The sequence below is a fragment of the Carcharhinus amblyrhynchos genome, chromosome 1, assembly GCF_965287045.1.
Source record: "Carcharhinus amblyrhynchos chromosome 1, sCarAmb.v2.hapA, whole genome shotgun sequence".
NCBI classification, from domain to species: Eukaryota; Metazoa; Chordata; class Chondrichthyes; order Carcharhiniformes; family Carcharhinidae; genus Carcharhinus; species Carcharhinus amblyrhynchos.
In genome coordinates this window covers 177,572,709-177,596,765 of record NC_137324.1, presented here as the reverse complement: position 1 = coordinate 177,596,765, position 24,057 = coordinate 177,572,709, and the positions used below count along the sequence as shown (strand labels likewise).

At 47.9% G+C, this 24,057-nt stretch overlaps 1 protein-coding gene across 1 annotated transcript in view; it reads left to right on the top strand.

Annotated features, from left to right (window-relative positions):
• Positions 1-1,840: 1,840 nt before the first annotated feature.
• Positions 1,841-24,057, top strand: part of LOC145347871 (dnaJ homolog subfamily B member 14-like) — a 37,625-nt gene continuing 15,408 nt past the window's right edge. Inside the window, exons 1-2 of the mRNA XM_080195814.1 lie at positions 1,841-1,982; positions 23,379-23,562. Coding sequence (XP_080051940.1) covers positions 1,850-1,982; positions 23,379-23,562 — 317 coding nt within the window. The 5' untranslated portion in view covers positions 1,841-1,849. The remainder of the gene's footprint in view (positions 1,983-23,378; positions 23,563-24,057) is intronic.

The window sequence follows — 24,057 nt, the reverse complement described above, 5'->3', positions numbered from 1 at the left end:
GGGACAAAGTAGAAAGGGTCAAGAGCTTCAAGTTTTTAGGTGTCCAGATCACCAACAACCTGTCCTGGTTCCCCCCATGCCGACACTATAGTTAAGAAAGACCCACCAATGCCTTTACTTTCTCAGAAGACTAAGGAAATTTGGCATGTCAGCTACGGCTCATCAACTCTTACAGATGCACCAATAGAAAGCATTCTTTCTGGCAGTATCACAGCTTGGTATGGGCTCTTGCTCTGCCCCAGACCACAAGGAATTACAAAAGATTGTGAATGTAACCCAATCCATCACACAAACCAGCCTCCCATCCATTGATTCTATCTACACCTCTCGCTGCTTTGGCAAAGTAGCCAGCATAATCAAGGACCCCGTGCACCCCGGACACTCTCTCTTCCACCTTCTTCCTTCGGGAAGAAGATACAAAAGTCTGAGGTCACGTACCAACCGACTTGTTCCCTGCTGCTGTCAGACTTTTGAATGGACTTATCTCACATCAAGTTGAACTTAATCCTGCACCCTAGCTACGACTGTAACATTACATTCTGCACTCCCTCCTTTATGAATGATGTTTTGTCTGTACAGTGCGCAAGCAACAATACTTTTCACTGTATGTTAATACATTAACATAATACTGTATGTTAATACAGTAATAATTTCACTATGTTAATACATAATACATCAATATTATTATTATTGATAATAGTAAATCAAATAAACCTCTCAACTCCTCTCTTTGAAACATCCTTAAAACTCTCCTCTGTGAATAGTATGCTTTGTCTGTATAGCATGCAAGAAACAGTACTTTTCATTGTATTCCAAAACATGTGACAATAATCATAGAGTCCTACAGTGCAGGAGGTGGTCACTCAGCCCATCAAGTCTGCACCGACCACAACCCCACCTAGGCCCTATACCCATAACCCTAGCTAGTGCCCCTGACTCTAAGGGTCAATTTAGTACGGCCAACCCACCTAATCTGTCTACACTTCTCGCTGACATCTTGGACTGTGGGAGGAAACCGGAGCACCTAGAGGAAACCCACATGGACATGGGGAGAATGTGCAAATTCCACACAGACAGTGACCCAAACCAGGAATCAAACCCAGGTCCCTGGCGCTGTGAACTACTGCACCACCATGCTGCCCCTCAATCAAGTCAAATCATTCTAACTTCATTAACTTTTTAACACTGCCACTGTAAGACTTTTGAATGGACCTACTTTATAAGTTGATCTTTCTCTTGCACCCTAGCTCTGACTGTAACACTACATTCTGTACTCCCTGTTTTCCTTCTCCCTTATAACTCTATGAATGGTATGCTTTGTAGAGTGCACAGGAAACAACAGTGTACCAATACATGTGACAATAACTCAAATTTTTAAGATTAACCTCTTTGATCAAGCTTTTGATCATCTGCACTAACATATCCATCAGTGGCAAACCTTGTTTTGCAAATGTTGCAAATTCCAACATTCCCTTGGGTCATTGCTGCCTGACCAGGCACTATATAAATGCAACTTGATGTTGTTATTTAGGCGGGTCTAAGAAAATGAATCTGGAAGTGCTGTTTCTGATTGGTGCAGCAAGTCGGAGAGAGAGTCGGCGATTCCTAACTTACATTTCGCCATCAATGAAGTGTTATTAAATTTTGCAATGAAGGGGGGCTGCAGCAATATTTGGGTGGGGGGTGTATGAGCTGGTGTGGGTGCTGCGCTGGGGTTTGCAGCCCCCTGGCTGGGGTGAGGCTCTCCTGGGCTGATGCTGCCGGGGTGTGGAATCTGCTCATTTCCTGGTTTTGAGTGGCCGGCTGCGGGGGAGGAAGGAGGAGGAGGGGGGGTGGGGGCAGAGGAGCCATGGAGGGGAATCGGGACGAGGCGGACAAGTGTTTGCAGATCGCCAGGAGAGCGTTGCAGGAAGGGGAGCTGGACAAGGCGCTCAAGTTCCTGCACAAGGCGGAGAAGCTGTACCCCTCTGCGGAGGCGAAAGGTGAGGCTGCCCGGGGTGGATGGGGGGGGGGTGGAGAATGAGAGCGGCCGGCTGCTGCTGGAGGAGCCACACCGCCTCTGCTTAGCAATGCAACAACTCCGATTGCAACACTGAATCCCCGGGATCAGCTGTCAATCAAACCCGGATCCCCGGGCCCGGCTCAGCTGTCAATCAAACCCGGATCCCCGGGCCCGGCTCAGCTGTCAATCAAAGCCTGACCAGGGTCTTGCTGCACTTTGCACCGTCTCCTCTCCCTCTGTGTGTGTGTGTGTGTGTGTGTGTGTTTGCAACATGCTATGTTCCTGCTTCTGCTCCTCTTAGGCCCATCGGATGAATTTAGCACTTGTGCATTTTTTTTCTTCACACTTTAACTGGCCTAATATGCTTTTTTAATTTTTTTTTCATGGGGTGTCGCTGGCAAGACCAGCATTTGTTGCCCATCCCTAATTGCCCCTCGAACTGAGTGTCTCGCTCAACCGTTTCGGGGGTGGGGGGATGTTAAGTTTGTGAACCACGTTGCTATGGGTGTGGCTTTCACATGTAGGCCAGACCGAGTAAGGATGGAAGATTTCCTTCCCTAAACCAAATTGGAAAATGATTTGATTTTATTGTCACGTGCATTGGGATACAGTGAAAATATTGCTTCTTGTGCACTATATAGACAAAGCATACCGTTCATTGAGTATCAGTATTCAAGAGACAACTGGATATAGCACTTGGGGTGAATGGAATCAAAGGTTATGGAGAGAAAGCAGGATTAGGCTATTGAGTTGGATGATCAGCCACGATTGTGATGAATGGTGGAGTGGGCTCGAAGGGCCAAATGGCCTCCTCCTGATCCTATCTTCTATATTACATAGAGGAGAAGGAAAGGAGAGCATGCAGAATGTAGTGTTACAGTCACAGCTAGGGTGTAGGAAAGGATCAATTTAATGCAAGGTAGATCCATTCAGAAGTCTGATGACAGCAGGAAGAAGCTGTCCTTGAGTCGGTTGGTACATGCTGGAAAATCTCAACAGATCTGACAGCATGTGTGAAGAGAGGATAGAGTCAACATTTGGTGTCTGGATAACCCCTTGTCTGAGCTGAATCAGATGGGTTTGTACGACAATTGATAGTTTTCATGGTCATCCTTAGACATTTAATCCTAGATTTTAAAAAAAAATGAAAATTCCATCTACCATGGTGGGATTGGAACCCAGGTCCCCCTTGAGTCTCTGGATGACTAGTCCAAGGACAGTATTGCAATGCTACACCTTCCACTTATCAGTTTCACTTTTTTATTCATACGGAAATTTCATTTTGGTAACATTGCCCATTCGTTTAAAAAAAACACAAAACATTTAGATTTTCTGTCGTGGTATAATCGTGTGTTCCCCCATGGTCAATGCACTTGTACACTGTTTTTGCTAACTCACCACCTCATCTGCCTAGATACTTATCCAGTAAGTAGTGTCACAACACCAGGTTAAAGTCCAACAGATTTATTTGGTAGCACGAGCTTTCGGAACGCTGCCCCTTCATCAGGTGATGCAGCATTTGTTTCACAAACAGGGCATATATTAGACAAACTTAATTACAAGATAATGGTTGGAATGCGAGTCTTTACAGGTAATCAAGTCTTTACAGGTACAGACAAGGCGAGTGGAGAGAGGGTTTAGCACAGGTTAAAGTGAATTGTCTCTAGCCAGGACAGTTAGTGAGATTTTGCAAGCCCAGGCAAGTCGTGGGGGTTACAGATAGTGCGACATGAACCCGAGACCCCAGTTGAGGCTGTCTTCATGAGTGCGGAACTTGGCTATCAGCCTCTGCTCGGAGATCCTGTGTTGTCGTGTGTCGTGAAGGTTGCCTTGGAGAACGCTTACCCGAAGATCAGAGGCTGAATGTCCATGACTGCTGAAGTGTTTCCCGACAGGAAGGGAACACTCCACTCGTGCTACCAAATAAATCTGGACTTTCACCTGGTGTTGTGAGACTACTTACTGTGTCCACTCCAGTCCAGTGCTGGCAACTCCACATCATAGGTGTTTGTTGGTGAAAAATCACTCCCTGCAGTGAGTTCAAAAGGATCCATGCGCCTGATGTAATCTATGTGGACCCTGCAAATATATCTATACGTATTTCTCCACGGAGATGCCATGACTTTTTATGAAGTGGCAATCTCCAAGAAGTACACTGTAGCCAGTGGAATGAACCTTGTATGTTAACGAAGGACAGTTGTGAGACAAGATGTTTTGTGCCGAATGAAGGATTCCAGTTCCTCTGAATGTCATGCCTAGCTTGTGATGTCAGAGAGGAAAACCCCACAAAAGTGAAGGTGACCTTCTGAAAGTCACAGTGTGTTAGCAAATATGCAAACCAAACTTGTTTTGATTCACTGGTCGGACACTAAGCACACAAGGTCTCCAGTGCGCCGTTCCCGGCACTGAGGCAATGTTATTTACATAGCTACCAGTTAGGTTTGATGTTTGAAACTTAGTAATGCTGTGACATCAGGGAAAACATCATTTCCAAAGAACAAAGAAAATTACAACACAGGAACAGGCCCTCCAGCCCCTCCAAGCCTGCACTGACCATGCTGCCCGACTGAACTAAAACCCCCTCCCCTTCCAGGGACCATATCCCTCTATTCCCATCCTATTCGTGTATTTGTCAAGAAGTCCCTTAAAGGTCACTAAATTCCATTCATTTGCTCCCGAGTGCAGCTAGAATATAAATCGCCAATCTTTCAAAACATCTGGAATATTCTAAAAATCAACTTTGGGAGATTCTCAGATATTGAAGTCCAGTTTCAAACATAAGAACAAAAGAAATAGGAGCAGGAGTAGGCCATCTAGCCCTTCAAGCCTGCCCCGCCATTCAATAAGATCATGGCTGATCTGAAGTGGATCAGTTCCAATTTCCCGCTTTCTCCCCATAACCCTTAATTCCCCTGTCTATCAGAAACCTATCTACCCGTGACTTAAATATATTCAGCGAGGCAGCCTCCACCACTTCAACGGGCGGAGAATTCCAGAGATTCACCACCCTTTGAGTGAAGAAGTTCCTCCTCAACTCCGTTCTAAACCGCCCCCCTTATCTTGAGGCTGTGCCCTCTAGTCCTGATGTCCTTTCTGAGAGGGAAGAATCTCTCAACCTCTATCCTATCCATCCCCTTCATTATCTTATATGTCTCTATAAGATCCCCCCTCATCCTTCTAAACTCCAACGAGTACAAACCCAGTCTATTCAATCTCTCCTCATAGTCTAACCCCCTCATCTCCGGTATCAGCCTAGTGAACCTTCTCTGCGCTCCCTCCAAGGCCAATATATCTCACTCCACAGATGCTGCCAGACCTGCTGAGTTTATCCAGCACTTCCTGCTTTTACTTCAGATCTTTGGCATCAGCAATATTTTCTTTTCTGTTCGAAAGCAACTTGTCTGTCTGCAAAATCTTACTTTCTCTCATTTTTTGTAGTGGCTAACTCCTTGTTGGTGGCTGTGTCTTCAGTCTGCTGTGGCCCTAATGCCCTAGAATTCCCTCCTCGACCTCCTGTGCGCCACCCACTCCTCCCTAGAGAACCGTGGTGGGGAACCTGGGCTAGTGAGTGGGCTGCTTGAGGGATCCTCCTTCATCTCAGTGGGTCACAAGATTGAAATTGGGCTTGTTCACTAACCAAGACCCTGTGAATAAGATTAAATACATTTAATACACACTGGATGTTTCATAATGAGTTATAGAAAGTGCTTCATCGTTTATATAATAATGGAGCTGTCATCAACTCCACATGGTAAAAACACAAGGAGTATTTACACTTTGGACACTGGGGGAGCGCAGGGCTCTCTCAGTCAATGTTGGGAGTAATCAGTGCACACCTTGCTTCACTTGGCTTTGCTTTACGTACAAATCACTTCAGTGCCGGTAGAACAAAACTCCACAGGTGGACATCAGCGAAACCTGACAGCTCTGCGTGTGGATAACTGTCCACAAAATGTCTCCTGGGCCGCACTCAGAACCCAGGTGGGTCATATGTGACCCCTGGGCCACAGGTTTACCACCACTTACCTTGAACCTATGTCCTTTGACAAGCTGATACTGTCTGTCCTGTGATGTGTTTTTAAAACATAGCTCGGTGCCATATCTTGTTTGGGACATCTCTACAAAGAGTCATCTTACTTTGTTAAGGGCGCTATGCAAATGCAAGTTGTTGTTACAGCAGTGAATCTTCTAAATTGGATAAAAGGTTCATAAGATTTTGAAAGTGTCAATTTCTAGAATATATAAAGTCCCACGTTGTGTCAGTGATGTAGGTGGTTTCAGAATTAATTCATTAGTCGAGGGGAAACTAACTACATGGGAGAGAAAGGAATAGGAGGGTATGCTGATGGGGTGAGGTGATAAGGGGTAGGAGAAGGTTCATATGGAGTATAGTCTGGTGGGACAGAATGGCCTTTTCTGTGCTCTGCATTCAATCAAACAATGATATTTTACAGGCCTGGCATAGTTTTGTTTAAACATTAAATGGGACAATTGGAAAAGAATCCACACCCAGTGATTTAATAAGGGATTGATTCCAGTCAGTGGGATGGAATTTCCAAACCTTTCTTAACCATTGCTGTAAGTACAATGTGAGAAGCAGCCATGGTAACCTCAGCCCCTCACAGAGTAGTGTGACACGGTGGTTAGCGCTGCTGCCTCACAGCGCCAGGGATCCGGGTTCGATTTCCAGCTTGGGTCACTGTCTGTGTGGAGTTTGCACATTCTCCTCGTGTCTGCGTGGGTTTCCTCCCACAGTCCAAAGATGGATTGGCCGTGCTAAATTGACAGACGTGCTGGTTAGACGCATTGTCCGTGCTGAGTTCTCCCTCCGTGTACCCGAACAGGTGCCAGAGTGAGGCAACTAAGGGATTTTCACATTAACTTCATTGCAGTGTTAATGTAAGCCTCCTTTTGATACCAATAAATAAACTATATTCATTATACAAAAACTCAGCACTTGAACACTCTGTGAGACTGATTTTGGAAATAGAGGATATGAGGGGATGTACGGGGGTGGGGTAGGGGGTGTATACTGTCTGGAGAATGGTAATCTAGGCCTGTCTCTGATCCAGTGCTACCTTATAAGGAAGTAACTCAGATCAGCCTCCCCTTCAGGACAATTGTTATTGTGGTACCATAAATACAATAGAATCATTCGTTTTTTTAAGACAGAACAATTATTTTGCTATCTTCCCGTTCCTCACTGACAGGAATAACAAGGTGGACCTTCTTATTTTGATCAATCCTGGTGTATGTGACACATCTGCTGCCTGTTGGAGAGCAGGGATTTCCAATCTGTGCCCTTCAATCCCTGGAAATCCAGCCATGGATCCCAGCCAACCCTAGCTTAGCTGCGTTTAAGGGAAGTTGGACAAGAACATGACGGAGAATGGGATGGAAGGGTGGGTTTAGGGCAGCAGATCTTGGGAAGGGAGCTTCCTGTGGAGCATAAACACCAGCAGAGACCAGATGGACCGAACGGTCTGTTTCTGTACTTCAGCGGGGTACAAAGTTATAAGCAGCCCAGATAGGGGAGACAAAAAAGACCAGTTTCCCTGAGTTGAGGTGTCAGTTATCAGGAGGAATAGACTTAAGATAATGGGTAGAAAGATTAGGGCAGCACAGTGGGTTAGCGCTGCTGCCTCACAGCGCCAGGGATCCGGGTTCGATTCCAGGCTCGGGTCACTGTCTGTGTGGAATTTGCACATCCTCCCTGTGTCTGCGTGGGTTTCCTCCGGGCGCTCCGGTTTCCTCCCACAGTCCAATGATGTACAAGTTAGGTGGATTGGCCATGCTAAATTGCACCTTAGTGTCCCAAGATGTGTAGTTTAGCAGGATTATTGGGGTAAATCATGGAGTCATACAGTGCAGAAAGAGGCCCTTCAGCCCATCGAGTCTGCACCGAAGACAATCCCACCCAGGCCCTACCCCCATATCTCTACATATTATACCCACTAATCCCTCTAACCTACACATCCCTGGACACTAAGGGCAACTTTTTTAGCATGACCAATCAACCTAACCCGCACATCTTTGGACTGTGGGAGGAATCGGAGCACCCGGAGGAAACCCACGCAAACACGAGGAGAATGTGCAAACTCCACACAGACAGTGACCCGAGCCGGGAATCGAACCCAGGACCCTGGAGCTGTGAAACAGCAGTGCTAACCACTGTGCTACCCAAAATACGCGGGGAGATAGGAAAATGGGTGTGATGGGAAAAGGCCTGGGTGTGATGCTCTGTTAGTGATTCGATGCAGACTTGATGGGCCAAATAGCCTCTGTCTGCCCTGTAGGGATTCTGCGATTCTATTCTATGACTTGAAGGAAAATAAAATTCACCCAGAGGGTGGTGGGCGTCTAGAATTCACGGCCTGAATTGGTGCTTGAGGCGAAAGCGCTGAACTCGTGTTGAGAAGTATCTGGATCTGAATGCGGTGCTGGAAGCTGCCAGGGTGTGGAGCAGGTGCTGGAAAATGGAATTGAAATGAGCTCCTGCTTTCCATTTGTTTATCCGGTGCAGACAGGACACCCCCTTTTCTCTGTGCCAAGACTCTCATTCTCTGCTGTGCTCTGGTCGAATTCTGGCCATTATTTATTTTCTCTGTTGTTTTTAGCTGGTACGCGGAGCTGTTTTGATCAGCAGCTTCAGATGCTGCTGTTTAATGAGAGCCTGACGCAGAACATCAGCTGTGGTCCCCAGGGCTGCTGCTCCTGTGGTGTACAGGGACACACACAACTGTGTTTTCCTCGGTTCCAGCTGGAACTGTTGCCCCCAGTTGTTGAAAAGCCGTTGTTAAGTTTTTTTTTAAACTGTCCTTCCTGCTCCTGTCGCTGCGCACACACATCTCCCCACTTCCAATAATCCAAAAACGCCTCATTCACCACCCCTCCCTCCCTCCCCACCTCATAGAATCCCTACAGTGCTGAAAGAGGCCATTTGGCCCATCGAGTCTGCACCGACCACAATCCCACCCAGACCTTACCCCACCTATCCCTTCACATTTCCCTGCTAATCCCTATGCATCTCATGACTCTAAGGGGCAATTTTTAGCATGGCCAATCACCCTAACCCGCACATCTTTGGACTATATTTTCTATATTGATGCATTATTATCACTTTCAGTCATCCAGAACTTCTGGATAAAAACAAAGATGTGAACTCCCCCAGATTATGTTGGAATATTCAAAATTTTCCCTTCAAACTTATCACTAAATTTTGCATTAGTGACAAGCCAATGAATAAGAAATTTCTTGCAAACAATTTTTCACTTTGATCACTGTGGTCTTTGAGCAGAATTGTACCCTTGCATTCTCATTCAGCTTTAAGTGCAAGTTTTATCCTGCACGCGGTTTTTAACTCCTGTGTAATCTAGCATTAGATTAGTACGTGAAATTTGTTTCAAACCTGTACGCTAAAAGGAGCTCGCTGCTGGAGCTGTAAGTCTGCGCTTTATATTAGAGCTGTTGCTCTGGGGAGGTGGCTGAGTTTGAGACCTGGTGAGAAGCTCTGCCCTGGCTGAGTGGGAGCATTATCATCCCCATTAGGAGGTCCTGAGGGCAAGTCAGCCCAGAGACTGGAGCAACTTGTCCAGACTGATACTACGAGTGCCGGGATGGGGCGCACTGTTGGGGATGCCTGGAGGGGGTGGTGGGGGTTGCGCTGTTGGGGGTGCCTGGGGGGAGTGCTGCGCTGTTGGGGGTGCCTGGGGGGGGAAGAGTGCCACACTGTTGGGGGTGCCAAAACGTGAGGCCAAGGACCCTGTCTGCCTTCCCAGGTTGTGACTAGTGGAGTGCCCCAGGGGTCGGTGCTGGGGCCTCAGCTATTTACCATTTATATAGATGATCTGGAGGAGGGAACCGAGTGCAGGGTGTCAAAATTTGCTGATGACACCAAGATTGGGGGAAAGGCAAATTGTGCGGAGGGTGTGGAGAGTCTGCAGAAGGATCTAGATAGGCTGGGCGAATGGGCCAGGAAATGGCAAATGGAATTTAATGTTGGCAAGTGTGAGGTGGTCCACTTTGGTAGGAAGAATGGTAGGAAGGACTATTACTTACGGGGCGAAAAACTGCAGCAGGCGATGGTGCAGAGGGACCTCGGGGTCCTTGTGCATGAGTCGCAAAAACCCAGCTTGCAGGTGCAGCAGGTGGTCAGGAAGGCAAATGGGATGCTGGCCTTCATAGCAAGGGGGATTGAATATAAAAGTAGGGAGGTCTTGCTGCAGCTGTATAGGGCATTGGTGAGGCCGCAGCTGGAGTACTGTGTGCAGTTTTGGGCGCCGCACCTGCGCAAGGATATTTTGGCCCTGGAGGGAGTGCAGAGGAGGTTTACTAGGCTGATGCCGGAGTTGAGGGGGTTGAGCTATGAGGAGAGGCTGAATAAACTAGGCTTGTACTCGTTAGAGTTTAGAAGAATGAGGGGAGATCTCATTGAGACGTATAAGATGATGAATGGGATGGATAGGATAGAGGTGGAGAGACTCTTCCCGCTCAGAAGGATAGTAGGACTAGGGGGCACAGCCTCAAGATAAAGGGGAGGCGGTTTAGAACGGAGTTGAGGAGGAACTTCTTCACTCAAAGGGTGGTGAATCTCTGGAATTCTCTGCCCGTTGAAGTGGTGGAGGCTGCCTCGCTAAATATTTTTAAGACGCGGGTTGATGGGTTTTTGATAAGAGAGGGGATTAAGGGTTATGGGGAGAGGGCGGGAATGTGGAACTGAGCCACGACAGATCAGCCATGATCTTATTGAATGGCGGGGCAGGCTCGAAGGGCTAGATGGCCTACTCCTGCTCCTATTTCTTATGTTCTTATTCTTGAAGCTTTCGGGGGAGTTCTGCTTGCTGTCCAAGACGATATTTACCTTTCAGCCAGGATCACTTAAATCCTTTAGCTTATCCAACCATTATCATATATCTGTCTATGGGAGCTTGTAGAGTGCAGATTGGCTGGCAAGTTTTTAATGTTACAACAGTGACTACATTTTTAAAAGTACTTCATGAGTTTTGAAGCACTTTAGGATGTCCTGAGGTGTGGAAGGTGCTATAGAAATGCAAAATCTTCCTTTGTATCTTGAAATCGCCCAGCTGTGTGACTGCTCGGTGTGGCATGATTGCTGATTGGTTTTCTTAGGCTGAGTTTTGCTTCTGAGAGACTTGGCCAGCAGTCGCTGGCTGGCTAGCATTCATTGCCCATCCCTAATTACCCTTGAGAAGGTAGCGGTGAGGTATTGCCTTGAACTGCTGCAGCGTGTGGTGTGGGTACACCCACAGTGCTGTTAGGATTTTGACCCAGCGACAAATGTCTGATGGGAAACTCCAGGGCCACTTACCAACAGGAGGTTATACTAAACAGAGTTGAGCAAAGTGAACACTGTCAGGAGGCAGCGAGATGTGTTTGCTATTTGTGTACGAATGACGAGTCGGATATTGACTGGCGCAGTGTTAAAGAATGGCACTGACAGTATCACAGCCTGAGGGCTGACGTGACCACAGTGGCCAAGAGCTCGCAACAGAGAATTCGTTCAATGCAGAGGAAGTGACTAATGTGGAAAATGATATAAAACTTCCTGAAAAGATCAGGTTAATGATAGCAAATTCTTTAATTAGTATTACTGCTCGAAAAAGTTGCAAACAATGCTTTCATTTCAGCTGGGCCACGGGGGGGGGGTGCCTTTAAAATGTCTCTTTGACACAGAATCCAGCCATTGAGAGTGGCGTATTGAGATTTAAAACACACAAAACAACTTGAATCATAGAATAATCAGAGTACAGAACAGAAGGAGGCCATTGGTCTGTTGTGTGTGTGTGCTAGCCCCTATAGGAGCGACTCTGTGATCACTCTTGTGTTTTCCCCGTAATGTTGCAACTTCTGTTCCCCTTTGCCTGGTTATCCAGCTCCCCTTTGAAATTCACAATTGAATCTACTTTCCTCACATTCACAGACAGAGATTCATACTCACTGTGTGAATCTGTCTCCACCACACTCTCGGACAGTGCATTCCAGATCCTAACCACCCGCTGTGTGAATCTGTCTCCACCACACTCTCGGACAGTACATTCCAAATCCTAACCACTCGCTGTGTGAATCTGTCTCCACCACACTCTCGGACAGTGCATTCCAGATCCTAACCACTCGCTGTGTGAATCTGTCTCCACCACACTCGCGGACAGTACATTCCAGATCCTAACCACTCACTGTGAATCTGTCTCCACCACACTCTCAGACAGTACATTCCAGATCCTAACCACTCGCTGTGTGAATCTGTCTCCACCACACTCTCGGACAGTACATTCCAGATCCTAACCAGTCACTGTGAATCTGTCTCCACCACACTCTCGGACAGTACATTCCAGATCCTAACCACTCGCTGTGTGAATCTGTCTCCACCACACTCGCGGACAGTACATTCCAGATCCTAACCACTCACTGTGAATCTGTCTCCACCACACTCTCAGACAGTACATTCCAGATCCTAACCACTCGCTGTGTGAATCTGTCTCCACCACCCTCTCAGACAGTACATTCCAGATCCTAATCACTCGTTGCGTTCTTTTTTAAAATTTTTTTCCTCCCGTCGCCTTTGTTTTTTTTTTGCAAATCAGCTGAAATTTGGGGTCTCGAGTTCTCAACCCGACTGCCAATGGGAACAGTTTCTCCTTATAACCTGATTTTGAACATACCTTTCAACTCTCTTCTCAGCCTTTGTCCCCACTCCCTGGGTAAAGAAATGAAATAATGTGGGACTTGTGCCCACGGGGAGAAAGTGGAATTCGCTCCCGCTCCCACGGTGGGAGCGTGAGACCCGTGGTGAGTGGCTGCGATGAATTGTAGAGATGTTTTTAAGGGGGAGCTGAATAAACACGAGGGCTAGAGGATTAGAGGAATATGCTGATAAGGTAGAAGGAGGTTTGTGTTACACATTGGGTGGCAGTGGTTAGCACTGCAGCCTCACAGTGCCAGGGACCCAGGTTCAGTTCCCAGCTTGGGTCACTGTCTGTCTGGAGTTTGCACATTCTCCCCGTGTCTGCATGGGTTTCCTCCAGCTGCTCCAGTTTCCTCCCACAGTCCAAAGATGTGCAGGTATGCTTGATTGGCCGAGCTAAATTGCCCCTTAGTGTCCCAAGACTTGCAGACTATGTGGTTTAGAGGAGCAAATACATGGGTTATGGGGATAGGGCCTGAGTGGGATTGTGGTTGGTGCAGACTCGATGGGCCGAATGGCTTCCTTCTGCACTGTAGGGATTCTATGATATAAGCACAGATGGGCTAAATTGGAGTCTGTCTGTGTGCTGTTAAGTTTGATATGTCTCCATATCCGTGATACAGTAACAGAACCACATCAGAGGGGGAGGGGAACCTGAACAGACAGATGGCTTATTTGTCCAAGGATTAAAAATATAATTGAAACCTCTGTGTAAAGAAAAGATTAGTCCTTTATTGGAGAATTAGTGTCAGCATTAAGAATTAATGGGTGGATGCATTAACGAACTGGAAAGTGTTGTGGTCGATTCAGTTTCTGTTTCGCGGAGGGTGAAGACCCCCCCCAGTGGGTTACGGCGTATCAGGGCTTTCCGCTGAGTTCACTGGGAGAGAAATGAGCATTGTGTAGAGGTGCCTGGCCCTCGGCAATGGAACTCTTCTCATTCTGACAGCGCTGAGTGGGTCCCTACACAGAGGTGATATGTGTTTTCCTCCTCTCGCCCAATGCCCCCCCCCCCCCCCCCACTTCCCCCGTCCCCTTGGGTACCTGTGTGGCTCTCTCCTCAGACTTGGAGGGTTGTGGATTCGAGTCGCTACTTGGGAGACCTTATTTATTACTGGTGCCACAAGTAAGGCTTGCATTAACACTGCAATGAAGTTGCTGTGAAAATCCCCTCGTTGCCACACTCCGGCGCCTGTTCGGGTACACTGAGGGAGAATTTAGAACGGCCCAATGCACCCTAACCAGCACGTCTTTCAGGCTGTGGGAGGAAATTGAAAGGAAACCCACGCAGACACAGGGAGGACATGCAAACTGCAGACAGGCAGTGACTCAAGCCGGGAATTGAACCCAGGTCCCTGGCGCTGTGGGGCGACAGTGCTAACCCACTGTGTCAACGTGCTGAGCCCCTAATCCAGGCTGACGTACCCGGTGTCGTGCTGAGGGAATTCTGCACCGTCCACTTGGATGAGACTCTGAAGCCAAGGACCCCTCCCCACCAGGTGGATGTTAAAGGCTCCGTGGTAAATTTTGGAAGAAGGGCAGGGGGGGTACGCCCCAACATTCCTCCATCTTAATTATTTATCAAGAGCAAACCTTTCATCTCCGCTCCCAGGACACAGTGCTGTGACCATCCAGTTTGTGATGGGAGTCGGTAAAGACGTTGCTGTATTAAACCTGTTCAGAAACTGCGACTGATACCCAGATAGATGTAGATATATTTACAGAAAGACAGCGAAAAAAAGATGGAACGAGCGACTTCTTGTGAGCTGCCTCCAGTGTCCCGTCTAATTCCATCACTTACTCCCGTTCCGTGCTTCCTAACTGAATTCTAAATCTTTTAAACTGTCTAATAATCCTCTCTTGATGCACCACTATATTCTGCACCCTCTCCTTCTACTTTGTGTACTTCTTTGTTTCGCCTGTATAGTGCGTGAGAAACAAAACGTTCCACTGGATCCCAGTACACGCAACAGTAAATTAAGTGTTGTGTTATTGGGTAGGTATGGACAGCGCGGACACAGGCCATGTGGCCTGACTGGTGCCGGTGTTTGTGCTCCACCGGACTCTCCTCTCCCTACAGGAAAAGGTTATCCGTTCCCGATCACGTTGCTGTTTGCTGGAACATTTCCTGTACAAATTGACTGTAAAGATTACTGAGGTGTCCTCAGGTTGTTATTGGCATTGTATAAATGCAAATGGTGCGGCCCGGTGGGTTAGCACTGCTGCCCCACAGCGCCAGGGACCCGGGTTCAATTCCGGCCTCAGGCCACTGTCTGTGTGGAGTTTGCACGTTCTCCCTGTGTCTGCGTGGGTTTCTTCCGGGTGATGTTCACGTTACAGTTCAGGGTACTTCTTTGGGGAGGATTCCGGTTTCCTCCCACAATCCAAAGATGTGCGGGTTAGGTGCATTGGCCATGTTTAAATTGTCTCTTAGAGAGACTAGCTAGGGTAAATGCAGGGGGTTATGGAGATAGGGTCTGGGTGGGATTGTGGTCAGTGCAGACTCGATGGGCAAAATGGCCTCCTTCTGCACCGTAGGATTCTGTGTTTCTATCTGTCTCTCTGCTGGAACAAGCTGAGTATTTTAAACACGATCCCTGAAACGTTAAATAAGGCGAGGTCCTGGGGCGGGGTGGGGAGGGTGGGCTCTACAGCATGGAATAGTAACTCAAGCAGAGAATCAGCCAATCCTGTCCTGTACCAGGCACAAGGTGGCCACACAAACATTACCTTCAGCATGGAATGATGGTAGGGAGTTGCTTGCGTTGGACTCGGGTGGGCACAGTCTTACAACACCAGGTTAAAGTTCAACAGGTTGATTTGGTACCAAACCTGGTGGTGTGAGATTACTTACTGTGGAATAACGTCAACTAGAGAAGACAAAGAATGGGACAAATTGTGAAAGAAAAATCTCCAAACATTTGATGGGAATTCTTATCGGAAAAGGAAGAATGTGCAGGTTAGGGGGTGAAGGAGTGGGAATGGTACAAGCTGCTCTGCCCAGAGCTGGCATTAACATGATGGGCCAAATGGCCTCCTCCTGTGATGTAACAATTCCGGGATTCTCCCACTCATCTCTTCTGATGAAACAAGCTCTATGAAACAGGTTCCATGACATATCTGGAGTCCACTGAATGCACACCATCTCGATCCAGTTAAATTATTCGTCTGGATGGATTGGTCTGTATTCTCCCGTGTGTCGAAGATTCGGGGGCTCAGGAACTTTAAGTTGATTAAAGCTGTTGACTGGTCAGACGAAAACTCTTCCCTCTGATGGCGAGAATCCCAGAACAAGGGGACGGAAGGTTTGAATGAGAGCCGGGTTGTTGAGGGGTGACGTCAGGAAGAGCTAGCTCATGCACAGGGTGAAATCTGGAACCCTCCTTCTCACTGCCGCCACACACACACACACACACACACACACACACACACTGTGTCCCCCCACCCTCCCCACACCGATGCCGCGACTGGGCACCAGTTGAAAGGTTTTGCTGGAACTGGAGGTGGGTAGATGGAGGTAAGATACCAGTCAGTGATGATCTAATTGAATGGTGGAACAGGTTCAAGGGGTGAATGACTCCCTGTCCTTGTGGTCTGTTGGATGCCATGGTAACTGTATTTACCTGATGTAATTGTACAGCTTTGTTAGTTGAAAGGTAAAGACACTTTCTCCTCTGCCTCTTGTAATTGTGTTTAGTGCCCAAAAGTTATGCTTCTAAAATGAACCTTTTGAAACCAAGTACCTTTCCAGCCCAGTGCCAAGAGCACGTTAAGGAGTAAATAATTTAAAGTGATGTGACAGTTTATTTCTGTAGCCTGTAAGGACAGTGCTGTATTAGTGTTCAGAAATTTCCGCTGATGCCCAAACGGATCAGACTCTGTAGGTACGTTTCCAGAAACCCAGCAACTTTTGTGCTGTCGTTCTCTACAGCACAGAAACAGGCCATTTGGCCCAACTGATCTGTGCTGGTGTTTATGTTCCACACAAGTTCATCCCTCATCCTTTCACCCTATCAGCAGCTCCTATTCCTTTCTCCCTCATGTGTTTATCCAGCTTTCCCTTGAATGTATCAGTGCTGCTCATCTCAACCGTTCCCCACGGGAGTGAGTCCTGTGTCATCCCCTGCTTCCGGCGGGAACGGAACACCCCCCCCCCCCACCACTTCCGGCAGGAGCGAGCCTCATGTCCTCTATACCCGTTGTACCCATGTAACTGTCTAAATGCTTTTTAAAAGATAAAATTGTACCCGCCTCTACTACTGCCTCTGGCGGCTTGTTCCAGACGCTCATCACCCTCTGTGTGATAAAATTGCCCCTCTGGACACTTCTGTGTCTCTCCCCCTCACGTTAAACCTGTGCCCTCTAGTTTTAGACTCCCCTACCTTTGGGAAAAGATATTGACTATCTAGCTGATCTGTGCCCCTCATTATTTTATAGACCTCTATAAGATCACCCCTCAGCTCCTGTGCTCCAGGGGGGAAATGTCCCACTCTATCCAGCCTCTCCTTATAAGTCAAACCATCAAGTTCTGGTAGCATCCTAGTAAATCTTTTCTGCATTCTTTCTAGTTTAATAATACACTTTTCTATAACAGGGTGACCAGAACTGTACACAATTTCCAAGTGTAGCCTTACCAATGTCTTGTACAAGTTCAACATTTGTACATACTCATTCCACCATTTCTTCAGTAATTTGTCAGATATCCTGGAAGTCGAAATGAGTTTTTGTTAGAAATGTCCTTTCTGAATAACCAATCTTGCTGGAGTCACTGGAGACGGGTGGTGAGGGGCACCAGTGTGGACGGGCAGCATCTAAACACAGGACAGGGGTCTGTGATTGAATGGTTGAGCGGTAGCACACTCTCACCTCTGAGTCAGAGAGTCCTGGCGTCAAACCAAACCCCACTCCAGAGGCCTGAGTGCAACGTCTAGACTGGTATATCAGTCCAGTACCGAGGGAATGCTGCACTGTGGCAAAACTTAATCTTGGGCTTTATAAATGGAAGCAAAGAGGGCAGAAGCAAGGGTGTCATTCAAAACCTTCAATCTATCACTAGTTAGGCCTGAGCTGGAGAGTTGAGGCCAATTCTGGGCATCAAATTATTGTAAGGACGTCCAGAATCACAGAAAACTACAGTGCAGAAGAGACCTTTGGCCCGTTGAGTCTGCACCAACGCATGAAAGGCCGTGACCTGCTCCCTAATCCCACTTACCAGCACTTGGCCCATAGCCTTCAATGTTATGGTGGGCCAAGTACTCATCCCGGTACTTTCTAAACATTGTGAGGCATCCCACCTCCACCACCCTCCCAGACAGCACATTCCAGACCATCCCTACCCTCTGGGTTAAAATGTCTTTTCTTAAATCCCCCCTCACTTTTAACTTGTGTTCCCTCACAACTGACCCTTCAACTAAAGGGAACAGCTGCTCCCTATCCACTCTGTCCATGTCCCTCATAATCTTGTACACCTCAATCAGGTCATCCCTCAGTCTTCTCTGCTCCAATGAAAACAACCCAAGCCTATCCAATCTCTCTTTATAATTTAAATGTTCCATCCCAGGCAGCATCCTGCGGAACCTCCTCTGCACCTTCTCCAGTGTAATCACATCCTTCCTATAATGTGGTGACCAGAACCGCACACGGTGCTCCAGCTGTGGCCTCACCAAAGTTATATACAACTCCATCATGACCTCTCTGCTTTTGTAATCTACACCCCGATTGATAAAGGCGAGTGTGCCATACGCCTTCTTCACCACCCTATTAACCTGCCTTTCCGCCTTCGGAGATCTACGGACAAACACACCAAGGACCCTTTGTTCCACAGAACTTCCCAGTGTCAGATCTTCCATAGTATAGTTCCTTGTCAAATTACTCTTTCCAAAGTGAATCACACTTTTCAGGGTTAAATTCCAGCTGCCAATTATCCGCCCATTTGACCATCTCGTCTATATCTTCCTGTAACCCAAGACACTGAGTGTTAACCACCCAGCCAATCTTTGTGTCATTGGCAAACTTACTGATCCAACCCCCCCCACCTGTTCATCATTTATATAAATGATGTAGATAACTAATAGGGGGGTGCACAGATCCCTGTGATACACCACTGGCCACCAGTCTCCAGTCACTAAAGAGCCATCTGTTATCACCCTCTGTCTCCGACTGCTAATAGTAGTCATGATGTGGGTATGCCGGCGTTGGACTGGCGTAAACACAGTAAAAAGTCTGGTGTTGTCAGACTTTTTACTCCGACTGCTAAGCCAGTTATGAATCCATCACCCTGTATCCCATGTGCATTTGCCTTCTTAATAAGTCTCCTGTGTGGGATTTTGTCAAAGGCTTTGCTGAAATCCATGTGAACTATAGCAACTGCACTAACCTTATCCACACACTTGGTTACGTGCTCAAAAAATTCAATCAGATTTGTTAGGCATGACCTCCCTCTGACAAAACCATGCCGACTATCCCTGATCAAACCTTGCCTCTCCAAATGGAGGTAGATTCTCTCCTTCAGAATCTTCTCCAGTAGCTTCTCAGCCACAGACGTGAGACGCACTGGTCGGTAGTTCCCTGCCTTGTCCCTACAACCTTTCTTAAATAGTGGTACAGCATTGGCTGTTCTCCAGTCCTCCAGCATCTCCCCAGTGGCCAGGGAGGAATTAAAATTTTGGATCAGAGCCCTTGCAATTCCCTCCCTTCCCTCCCACAACAGCCTGGGACACAATTTATCCTGGAGATTTGTCCACTTTTAAGCCTGCCAATATCCCCAATACCTTGTCACTCCCTCTGAGAATTTTCTCTAGAGCCTCACAGTCTCTCTGAGTTCCATAACCAGCTCTTCATTCTCATGGGTGAAGACAGATATGAAATATTCATTTAACACCCTATCAATGTCCTCTGCCTCCACCCACTGATTTTCCCCTTGATCCGTAATGGCTCCTACTCTTTCCCTGGTTATCCTCTTCCCATTGATACACCTAAAAGTTAAAATTAAAAGTTTATTTATTAGTCACAAGTAAGCCGGTGGATGTGGTCTTTCTAGATTTTCAGAAGGCGTTTGACAAGGTACCTCACAAGAGGTTATTACAGAAGGTCAGGGGGCATGGAGTTGGGGGTAGGGTGTCAGCGTGGATAGAGGATTGGTTGTCAAATAGGAGGCAGAGAGTGGGGGTCAATGGGTGCTATTCGGATTGGCGGTTGGTGACTAGTGGAGTGCCCCAGGGGTCGGTGCTGGGGCCTCAGCTATTTACCATTTATATAGATGATCTGGAGGAGGGAACCAAGTGTATGGTGTCGAAATTTGCTGATGACACCAAGATTGGGGGAACGGCAAATTGTGCGGAGGGTGTGGAGAGTCTGCAGAAGGATCTAGATAGGCTGGGCGAATGGGCCAGGAAATGGCAAATGGAATTTAATGTTGGCAAGTGCAAGGTGGTCCACTTTGGTAGGAAGAATGGTAGGAAGGGTTATTACTTACGTGGAGAAAAACTGCAGCAGGCGACAGTGCAGAGGGACCTCGGGGTCCTTGTGCCCCATGAGTCGCAAAAACCCAGCTTGCAGGTGCAGCAGGTGGTCAGGAAGGCAAATGGGATGCTGGCCTTCATAGTGAGGGGGATTGAATATAAAAGTAGGGAGGTCTTGCTGCGGCTGTATAGGGCATTGGTGAGGCCGCAGCTGGAGTACTGTGTGCAGTTTTGGGCGCCGTACTTACGCAAGGATATTTTAGCCTTGGAGGGAGTGCAGAGGAGGTTTACTAGGCTGATACCGGAGTTGAGGGGGTTGAGCTATGAGGAGAGGCTGAATAAATTAGGCTTGTACTCGTTAGAGTTTAGAAGAATGAGGGGAGATCTCATTGAGACGTATAAGATGATGAATGGGATGGATAGGATAGAGGTGGAGAGACTCTTCCCGCTCAGAAAGGACAGTAGGACTAGAGGGCACAGCCTCAAGATAAAGGGGAGGTGGTTTAGAACGGAGTTGAGGAGGAACTTCTTCACTCAAAGGGTGGTGAATCTCTGGAATTCTTTGCCCGTTGAAGTGGTGGAGGCTGCCTCGCTAAATATTTTTAAGACGCGGGTTGATGGGTTTTTGATAAGAGAGGGGATTAAGGGTTATGGGGAGAGGGCGGGAATGTGGAACTGAGACACGACAGATCAGCTATGATCTTATTGAATGGCGGGGCAGGCTCGAGGGGCTAGATGGCCTACTCCTGCTCCTATTTCTTATGTTCTTATGAGATGGGGTAGAGCAAATCATCTGAAGTTGTTGAATTTGATGTTGAGACGGGAAGGCTGTAAAGTGCCGAACCGGAAGATGAGATGCTGTTCCTCCAGATTGCATTGAGCTTCACTGGAACATTGCAGCAGTAAAAAGCTTTCGGACTAACCCGAAAGCTTGTGAGTCTATTATCAAATAAATCGGTTGGACTAAAACCTGGTATTGTCAGACTTTTTACTGTGTTTACGCCAGTCCAACGCCGGCATACCCACATCATTGCAGCAGGCCAGGGACAGACATGTGGGCATGGGAGTGGGATCGTGTGTTAAAATGACAAACAGCCGGAAGGTCAGGGTCCTGATTGTGCGCAGACTGAAGGTGCTGAGCAAAGCGATCGCCCAGTCTACACTCGGTCTCTCCGATATAGCGGAGACAGCACTGGGAGCAGTGAATGCAATAGACCAACTTGAAAGAGGCGCAAGTGAAACACTGCTTAACCTGGAATGAATGTTTTGGATTTCGGATGGTGAGCATGGAAGAGGCAAAGGGGCAGGAGTTACACCTTCAGCGATTGCGTGGGAAGGTGCCATGGGTGACGGGAGAGGTGTTGGGTATAGTGGAGGAGGGGGCTAGGTTATCCCGGAGGGAACGGTCTCTGCGGAATGCTGACAGAGGGAGTGAAGGGAAGATGTGTTTGGTGGTGGCATCACGCTGGAGTTGGCGAAAATGCCAGAGGATTATGCTTTGCATGCGGAGCCTGGCGGGGTGAAATGTGAGAACAAGGGGAACTCGCCTTGTTCTGGGACGGAGGGGAGGGGATGAGGGTCATGGCGCAGGAGGTGGACTGCACACAGCTGAGGGCCCTGTCGACAACTGTAGGTGGGAATCCACGGCTGAGGAAAAAGGAGCAGATATTAGAAACGCCACTTTGGAAGGTGGCGTCATCGGAACAAATGTGACGGAGGCGAAGGAGCTGAGAGAAAGAGGTGGAGTCCTTACAGGAGGATGTGGGGTGTGAAGAGCTGTAGCCCGGATTGCTGTGGGAGTCAGTAATGGATATTGGTAGATCGCCTGTTGCTGAAAATGGAGACAGAAAGATCAAGGAAGGGAAGGGAAGTATCTGAGATGGGCCAGTGAAGGCGATGGAGGGGCCGTTCACACCCTTTATTCTCTCTATGGGCTGCCATTAGCAGCCTTTCCCCAGGTTTCTGTGACTATGACTCATCGTCCACACTCCCCCCCCCCCCCTCTCTCTCTCTGCCCCCCCACACCCTCCCCCACACCCTCCCCCACCCCCCGCAGTATAAATATCTCCCACTCTCTATGCCATTCAGCTTTGACAAAGGGTCATCTGGACTCCAAACGTCAGCTCTTTTCTCTCCTTACAGATGCTGTCAGACCTGCTGGGATTTTCCAGCGTTTTCTCTTTTGGTTTCATCTCTCATTTCAGCTGCTTCTTTTGACCTCGTGTAATTCTACTTAACCATCTCCTGTCCCCTCAGCTAAGCGCCCGCCCCCCCCCGGGCCCCACACAGGTGTGTACACATGAAGAGCGGCACAGTGGTTGGCACTGCTGCTTCACAGGGCCAGGGACCCGGGTTCGATTCCTAGCTTGGGTTACTGTCTGTGTGGAGTATGTACGTTCTCCCCGTGTCTGCGTGGGTTTTGTCCGCATGCTTCTGTTTCCTCCCACACTCCAAAGATGTGCGGGTTGGGTGGATTGGCCATGCTAAATTGCCCCTTAATGTTAGGGGGACTGGCTAGGATAGACGCATGGGGTTACGGGGATAGGACATGGGTGGGATTTTGATCGGTGCAGGCTCGATGGGCCGAATGGCCTCCTTCTGTACTGTAGGAATTCTGTGATTCTACTAAGATATCCTCAGCTGGTGAAAGGTATTTTTGAAATGGTTTTTTTTTGATGGGATGCAGGCATGACTGCATTTGGTGCCCATCTCTAATTGCATCAAAAGCAATTACTGGAGTCAGGTATTGGCCAGGCTGGGAAAGGACAGCAGATTTCCTTCCCTACAAGCCATACGGGAAACCAAAGGGTTTTTCATGGCAATTTACTCACTGTCACTGAGTCTAGCTTTCAATTTGTATTTGTGAGTTTCAAGATTTGACTGGCTGTCACGGGGGGGGATTTTGTCTCGATGACTAATCCAGTGACACCGGCACATTCTACACTGCACAAATACAGCGAGACGTGTTCTTTGTGTGTGTGACTCAGCGGGGAAGTAGTGGCCCTCTTACTGGCAGCTGTATATGTGCCGATTGGCCTTACCCAATAGTCCCTCTGGGACTATTGCATTATCATGGAAACTGCTGGATATTTGGAAGAAAGCTTCAGCTTCCTGGATGAGTCAGGGAGCTTTCCACTCCTTCCCCCCCAATCCCTGTCAGTATCTATTTATCTTGACCCTCCTCTTTCTCTTCCTGTTTGTGTGTTTTTTTTAGCATTAATAGATGCGATCACCACAAATGGGAGTACAGCCGGTGCTGGCCATCGCTCTGAATCGGGTAAACCGTACCAGCGACGGACTGCCAGCAGCGGGGCTGAAAACGGGACCATGCCAGATAAGGAAAGCAAAGCTGATTCAGCAAAGGTCTACACACAGGAGCAGCTGGAAGGTGTGCAGAGGTAAACCCAGCTCAATTTGTGTTTTTTTTTAATCCGCTGCGCGTCTCCATCTGTGACCCCCTTCAGCTCCGCAATCCTCCGAGATCTCTGCACCCTTCTCATTCTGGCCACTTGTACAGCCTCAAGTTCCATCGCTCCATCATTGGCAACTGTGTGTCTTCAGCTGCCGGGGCCTAAAGCTTCTCCACCTCACTAGTTCTCGCTCTCTCACGCTCGCTGTCTCCCACTCTCTCATGCTCACTCGCTCTCTTTCCCTTTCAAGACACTCCTTACAGTGACAATCTCATCTGGCCAAGAAGAGGACCCAAAGAAAACAGAGGCCAATGATGTTGTGTTGCAGCTTTGTAGAACCTTAGTCAGGCCGCACTTGGAATATAATGTTCAATTCTGGTCGCCACACTACCAGAAGGATGTGGAGGCTTTGGAGAGGGTACAGAAAAGATTTACCAGGATGTTGCCCTGGTATGGAGGGTATTAGCTATGAGGAGAGGTTGG